This window comes from Melanaphis sacchari, unplaced genomic scaffold (assembly GCF_002803265.2).
Source record: "Melanaphis sacchari strain LSU unplaced genomic scaffold, SCAv2.0 Contig51_pilon_pilon, whole genome shotgun sequence".
Lineage (NCBI taxonomy): Eukaryota > Metazoa > Arthropoda > Insecta > Hemiptera > Aphididae > Melanaphis > Melanaphis sacchari.
This window is the reverse complement of record NW_020271353.1, coordinates 349,357-357,891: the sequence shown is the minus strand read 5'-3', so window position 1 is coordinate 357,891 and position 8,535 is coordinate 349,357. Positions and strand designations below refer to the sequence as shown.

At 25.1% G+C, this 8,535-nt stretch overlaps 1 protein-coding gene across 1 annotated transcript; it reads left to right on the top strand.

Moving 5' to 3' along the window:
• Nucleotides 1-270: 270 nt before the first annotated feature.
• Nucleotides 271-7,219, top strand: LOC112599469 (E3 ubiquitin-protein ligase CBL-B). The gene is made up of 6 exons (XM_025346387.1): nucleotides 271-1,223; nucleotides 4,687-4,833; nucleotides 4,920-5,051; nucleotides 5,663-5,800; nucleotides 6,350-6,569; nucleotides 6,684-7,219. Exons 1-6 carry the CDS (start codon nucleotides 661-663, stop codon nucleotides 6,858-6,860), a joined length of 1,377 nt encoding a protein of 458 aa, XP_025202172.1. The 5' UTR covers nucleotides 271-660; the 3' UTR covers nucleotides 6,861-7,219.
• Nucleotides 7,220-8,535: the final 1,316 nt, after the last annotated feature.

Sequence of the window (8,535 nt, the reverse complement as noted above, 5' to 3'; positions counted from 1 at the left end):
TGCGCGGAGTACAAAGTAGACCACCAGACGGAGGCAGTTGACTGTTGTGTCGTGTCGTTCCGTTCGGAGCAAGACGTGGCGGTGGTCTCGGGGACGTCTGGGTTTGTGCACCGTTGCGATGCCGCGCGAAACGTTTCGCACCGTACGACATACGACCGAAAACCTTGGATTCTTTTTTATTACCGTGTCGATTGATAATAATAATTGCCCGCTTCCTCTTTTGCACCGTCTCTCTCTCTCTTTAACTCACTGATAACGATACGCGTTTCTCCGTAATCCAGACACAATAAATAATAATAATAATAATAATAACAAATAATATTAATATTATTAATATTAATTATTAATTTCTCGCGACGATGTCGATGTGTAAATGAAACGGTACGGGCCGTGTCTAAGTCATCTTCGAATCTGTTCATTTTCATAATTTCGCGTTGGCGGTTCTCACGTCAACTCGCCACCATGGTAGTCGGCTGTTCGGGTCACTGTAGTTGAGTGTAGAAAGTGCGACACGAACGTTTTTTATGCCGATCCGTTTGGCGGCCGATCTACTACCGACATATGACGATATGACATGTGTGCCGGGCCAGTGACGACGGTTCGGTGATCGTGTCACTAGCAGTGACCCGCCGCCCGATCGCTCGGTGTCCATAGCTATTGATGTGTTTGCACGTCATGATGTCATCGAGCACAAATCGAATGATACAGCCCAGGAACCTGGCTTCGATATTGATGAAATTGCACGGTGCGTTCGCTGAAGCCATTACATCGCCAAAAGCTTCTATCGATAAGCGCACGCTAGAGAAGACATGGAAACTGATGGACAAGGTTGTGAAACTGTGTCAACATTCCAAGATGAATCTGAAGAACTCACCTCCATTCATTCTCGATATATTGCCAGACACCTATCAGCGACTTAGGTTCATTTACACACAATATGAGAATGACCTTTCTGAGCTATACAACAATGAGCATTTCAACGTATTTATTTTGAATGTGATACGGAAATGTAAACAAGCCATTAAATTGTTCAAAGAGGGCAAGGAGAAAATGTATGATGAAAATTCACACTATAGGAGAAATTTGACAAAATTGAGTTTAGTGTTCAGCCATATGCTCAGTGAGCTCAAAGCGTTATTTCCAAACCATAGATTTGCCGGTGATAAGTTTAGGATAACCAAAAGTGATGCTGCAGAATTTTGGAGATCTAACTTTGGAATTAGGTAAGGCTTAAATGTATACCTACACAACTTTTTAATAATTTTACTACTAATAATGATAAGGAAAATGTAGAAAATATACTACCTTAAAATAACTAAAATAAATTTTATGAAACAATTTTAACCTTCTAAGTACTAATATTAATTGTTTAAATGTAGTCCTATATGTTTAGTTTGTTTAATAAATCTTTAATAAATAGATTACTCTTTACATATTTAAATAAGTATCAAATATGAATATTACATTTATTTTATATTATATCAATAGGTTATCATATTAGTATGTGTCTATCTATTTAGTTTAATAAGTAAAAAGTAATTCAGGTGGAAAATTATTAAATCTTTGAATTATTTATTAATATTATATTAATAATAATAGGTACTATGTCCCAAAAAGAGTTTGTATCATATCTGTTGACATGGCTTCTTAAATCAGTAGTTTTGAGTAATCTGAGATGAATAACCTCCCTGCATTTAGTTAAATATTAAAATGATTAAATTATGGTAGCGGTTATACATTATTTCATGAAATAGTTTATTGTAGTTCTTAATTAATAAATGTACCTACCTACTCAAAAACCTACAATTTATGTAATATTTATCTGATTGATTATTTGATCATGATTAACCTCTACAATTTTGTCTTACTAATGTTAGAATTTGGTGGCTCTGACTCATTAATTTGCTCGTCCAACTTATCTTTTATTTAATTAATTTTTTAAAAAACAATTTTAGCTTTTATCTTTATCTTTTTACTTGAATCAGTAAACACCAGGCTTGTAAAAAATGTTGAGTTATGTCTTTGTATAATATTGTAAAAATAATATTATCTTAGATATATTTTTTAATTAGATTTATTAGGTATGCTTAACAAAAAAAAAAAAAAAAAATGAAATAATTTTAACTACTTAATTTTTAATAAATGTCTTATAAACATTATGTCTTTTTATATTACATACTAAAATGACTTGATACTCCAATATAAAATTTTAATTAAATTCAAAATTATACGAGATAAGTAAATTTGGTATTTTTTAATTAAAAAAAAAAATTTTTTTATTTAATATCATACATTTTTAAAGGGTAATCATGAATCATATATATTTTGCAATGTAATGAATAATAGTAGCTGTCTGAGTAAATATATTAACAAACATGTAATATTAGTTCATAATATTGCTCTAAATTAAATTAATATATCAAATTAATTTTGATTAACAATACATTAGAATCTTGGTAATACAATACGTCCAATGATCTGGTTATATTAACCTATAATTATCTGGAAAATTACCATAAAATTAGGTACTATCATAAATGATTTTAAAACTTAAATACGACTAAGTATGAATTGATTAAATCTGAATAAACTTATTATTATTTTATTTTTATTCAGTTAATGTTGATGTGTTATGCATTTTTATTGTGTATCGAGTAGATATTGTGTTGTATTATATATTACATACAAACCTGTCCATCAAAAGATTAATTCAACACAGTATGTAATAAATTAGTATATACCTATGTATTATTTATATGTTTTAATAAAATATAATAAGGTAATACAATACGTATTCATATTTTATTTTAAGTAAAAATGTAAAATTCAATAAGTAAAAATGCATTTTTATGTGAACCCTATTAATTTGGCAGTATTCTGGTCTGATATCTGTTGAATTACTGAGATTCTACTGTATTTATGAAATTTAACTTTTTAGTCTGTTTAACATAATAAAACAAAAAGTATTCAAATATTGGATAAGTAAAATATCTCTACCTTTGGGTAAATATTTATCTTCCCGTGATACAAACTTTAGATATTTATTTAAAAATAATTAAAATATTTTAGCTTATAGTACAAAGTATTTTTGATAAATTTAAATTATCAACAATTTAAATAACATATATCAGCCCCTAATCATAAAGCCCTTTAAAATTTACTGTAATATTATTAAAAAATGTATTTATTTGATTAATACTTCACCATGTTTAAGCTATTGTGACTTGATTTTATCTATCTAGATCATCTACTCTAGATGATCTAGTATAATAGTTATTTATAATAAAAACAAATTGTACTGTTTTTAAACCTTTACATTTTCATGAAATATTTGAAATTTTACTCTACTAGATTCATATTGTTGTATACAATAATTATTATAGCATACTTATCATCTAATTAAATTTATTATTTAATAAACTTAATATTTATTGAGTTTTAAATAAATGAACTAAGTAAATAATATTTTAATTTTTATTGATAAAAATTGTATTATTTAAAAAAATAATACAGTTGTGTTTACTTATGTGGAACTAGATAAATATAGTCGAATAGATATATTTATCTATTTTGAAAGAGCTGGTTTTGGCTCTTCTAGATTTGCATTGCAAGAATTATTTTTGCACCTCTTCCTCTATTCACATTCTAATTTGGACACCTCTAACAGGTTTTTCTTACTTTGATACCCTTTATCATCATTATCAATTGTATCTAAAGTCGGCCCTGTATTTTGATAACAATATCAATTATGAACAAAAATTTTAATTAAAAAATAGCTCTTTTTTTTCACTATTTATTTTAGGAAATCAACATAAATGTATTTTTCTAAATCCTGACAAATATTGCGGTCAATTTGTAAGTTGAGGATATTAGTATTTGAAATAAACGTATATCAAACATTATCTTATATAATAAATAAATTATTGAATACAAATTCCTTCCTTTAGCTTAAAAATCCTACCATAGTAATTTATTTTATTTTTATTAATATCAAAAAAAAAATAACATATATGTAAGTATTTAAGAGGATGCCACATTGAGTTGAATAGTTTTGTTTTGCACAAGTTAACTAAAAACTGTTGTAATTATTTGAATTATAATGTAATTTAAGTTATTCAAATATATGTAGATAAAATGTTTCTTTCATTCTTTAAAATACATGTTTAAGTACACATATTTTAAATTGGGGTTCTTACTGTAAAAGCCTACTAATATTAGTTTTATTTTTATCTGAGTTGTTTATCTGTATATTCATTCATTAATAATTGGTTTAGATATTTATAAATGTATAGTTTTTTCCTTATTTATTTATTATTAATTTTGTTTCATTGGTATTTGTTTTCACGGTGTATATAATTATTTTTAATATTTATAATAGCACCGTAATTAACTATTGTTAGTCATTAAAATGTATTTTCTTAAAATTATATTTTAATTTATTGTGCAAATTAAACTCACAAAGGGGATTTATGACTTATGATTGAAATATATTAGAAGTTAAAATAATAATAAATGTTTTGTTTATTTTTATAGGCAAAATATTTTTATTATATAGCTATATTATAATTACAATACATTATTTTGTTTTAATCACCTTTTCATATTAACTTATATTAACATTAATTATTTTAGTAAATTTAATTATATTTATGTAACTAATTTACAATTTATTTTTATTTTATATAGCACTGTAGTTCCTTGGAAACTATTTCGTAGTGCCCTTAATGATGTTCATCCGATTGTCAGTGGATTAGAAGCAATGGCGCTCAAATCAACAATAGATTTAACATGTAATGATTACATATCAAATTTCGAGTTTGATGTTTTTACCAGGTAAATTAATTATTTATCTAAACATTATTTTTATAAATTTATAAAATTTATAACTAATTTATTTTTTAAACTGTAATATTGTTTAGATTATTTCAACCTTGGCCAACTTTATTAAGAAATTGGAAGATATTAGCTGTTACGCATCCAGGATATGTTGCATTTTTAACATATGATGAAGTTAAAGCTCGTTTAGAAAAATTTATCACTCGTCCAGGGAGGTTTGTAATTTTATATAAAACACTTTTTTCAAATTATATATTTAATACGATATATTAATCGATATACATATAAAGATAATGTATTTAACTATTAATACTTGATACTTTTAATAAGACATAATAATTTAATATTACAAAGTATACATAGATACTTAGCTATATTAATTATATAATATGGTTGGGTATAAATATTTTATATTTTACCAAGTATCAGAATCTATCTCTTGAATATAATTGATTCTAGTATTAAGTTTCCAAAAATTAAATTAATTGTTACATTCATATAACTACATAAAAATAAATTTAAATTTGTTAAAAAAAAATATTTAGTATTCTATCTTTTAGACTTTAGTGTTCAGACATTCTATACGTCACATTAGACCACCGATTTATGTCAAAAAAAAAAAAATAATAAAAAATAGAAATATCAGTTGCTTATTTTTACATTTAAACAAAAATAGTATAGTTATCATTAGTATTAAAAAAAAAAAAAAACAGTAAAAATTTTAATGATATTATAACAGTATAAAATAATTATTTGTATTTTATATATTTATTGTTAATAAGTATATAGTTTAGCTTATTAATTAATTATATTGGTTTGTTATTAGTTATGTATTCCGTCTTAGCTGCACACGACTAGGACAATGGGCCATTGGTTATGTGACAACTGAAGGTGAAATATTACAGACTATTCCTCAAAATAAATCTTTATGTCAAGCATTATTGGATGGCGCACGTGAAGGATTGTAAGTGTAGTTTTACAAATGAAAAAAATTATTACATTTTTAATTATTTAAAGCATTAATTGCATTTTATGTCAAATTATTTATCATCTAATATGTTTTAACATTATTCTATTTAGATGGTAAAATTTTTCTGTAATCTTAGATTTAAAACTTATTTGTATATTTAGAAAAAAATAATCTAGTGTAATATATTAAAAATAAAAATGTTCGTAATTCTGCACAAAATGTGGAAAATGAATTAAGTATAACCTTTTATGATTATTGTTGTAATAAATGTTACGTAGAATACTGTTCAGAAACCATTATTACTTTTTCATCATGGTTTAAAAGATTTTTGTTAGTTTATTTGGAAATAATTCTCATTTTTATGTACAGAAGCTAATCACTATCTATAGTACAGCTGTCAAATCTTAAACTTTAGGTATAATATTGATGTTGTTATTTACTGTGTTGTAAATTAACTGTTTTTTAGACTTTTTGTTTCTGTTTTGTTAAAAATTTGAATTTGTAAGATATCAGTTTATTAATAAATGTTTGAATTTTATTCAGTTATCTCTATCCAGATGGACAAAAAGGAAATCCAGATCTATCAAACGCCGTGGAACAAAGTCCAGAAAATCATATCAGAGTTACACATGAGCAATACGAAATGTACTGTGAAATGGGATCTACTTTTCAAATATGTAAAATATGCACAGAAAATGACAAGGACGTTCGCATTGAGCCATGCGGTCATCTTTTATGCACACCATGCCTAAATTCTTGGATGGTAAGTTAGCATGTACAATTTCATGTGTTATACCTAAGTCTAGTGAATTTTGTATTATTAGTTTTACATTGATTACATTAAATTAATGATTGTATTATTTATTTTTTCTGTCAGGAGTCTGATGGTCAGGGTTGTCCATATTGTCGAGCCGAAATAAAAGGTACAGAACATGTTGTGGTAGACCCATTTGACCCAAAGAGAGTCAAGTATAAAAGTGTTCCCATCATGCCCATTGTAGTACAACATTCTGATGACGAAGAAGAAGATGAAGATGACGAGGTGGTGAAATAACATACGGTGTCGTCGTCATCGGCGACATTTTTCCAGCAAGAAAAGTATGATAGTAATAAATAATAATAGTTAAAGAAAAAAAAAAGTCATCGAGACTATTTTACTGTGATATCACTTTGTAGACTTATTTTAATTTGTCTGCATTGAATATTTCAATTTAAATGTAACAACAAAATTCCCATTGGCGATATGTATGCCAATAGGTATTTTTTTTCGTATGTGATAACTAATATATCAAATAAAATATTCGAATAAAATGTGATAGAAAATAAGAAGAGTAAAATATTTATATATTAATTATATTTTTTAATTAAATCAATGACAGTAGGATATAATGCGATTGAGTATAGTGATAACGTTTTAAGATACTATGTGATTGTGTGTTTTTTTTATATTAGTTATAAAATTTATATATTTGCCCTAGTTAATTTTTTGAACCCTATGATTTGAAATTTAATTCCATTTTTTATTTTTAACAACTGCTACGTATTAAAATGATTTATACTTTTTATTTAAATGTACTAAATGGACACACATGTTATAAAATGTATTAGGATTAAAAATATTTCTGCAATAAGGATAGCAATATTAATATTTTTTTATTTTTCCAGTAAATACTATTTGTTTATTTTAATTGTATGGAGGTTTTTATTAAGTATAATTGAGGTATTTAAAAATATGACTGTATAATGTGACAATCAGTTGTTGATTTAAATTATTTCCATAGATTTATGTTGTCCTATTTAGAACGTAGATAGTAATTTTTACACTTGTAACAAATCAAGTTTAAAATAAAAATAAATATTTAAATGTTTTGATCCATAAGATTTTTAATTATCGGGTTCATGGTAGATTTATGTAACAATTGTATTATTATTCATTGGTTTTATATGTTTAGAAGTTGATTTCTAGTCTCCAAGCAATCTAGTCTAGTTAAGAAATTGTATTTTCGTTTCTATAATAGGTATATAATATGCATATCTCTTAACTCTAATACATTTAACTTTAAAATTTTTCTCGCATAGTTATATTTTCTATTTTTTTTATTACATACATTTTTATGTATTTGTATTATACTATTATATCTCATTAATTGTTTGAATTTTGTACATTTTCTTGATAATCTACCACGGTTTGGTTGGAATCAATATGCACTTTTCTGTTAATATGATTATAATATTATGTAGTGTTTAGTAGTTGCGTTTTCTAGAGTTAAATTGTGATCAATATTTTCTTTGTCTATTTGTATTATATTTTTAGTATATTTAATCAAAATCATCGTCGATATGAAACTTTACGTATCATTTTGTTATAAGAAGTTTAACTTAATATTTCTGTAACAATAAAATATTTTACTCTATTGTACACGGTAACCAAAATTTTCATGATTTTATTTTTAAACAGTTTTCAGTAAAATCTGATTTTAATTTTTTCTTTATACATATTGTATACTATATGACTTTTAAAAAAATATTTCTACTTTGACCAAATGTACAAGTTATTGTATTAATATACTCTTATAATATATGTATATAATATTAATTGTTTATACTTTAAAGTATAGCAATGCTATACAAAAAATATAAAAAATATTATGTAATATTTATTATTTAGATTTTAAACACGTATAAAAGCAATAATATGTACAAAAATTATTATTAACTCTAATTGTAAA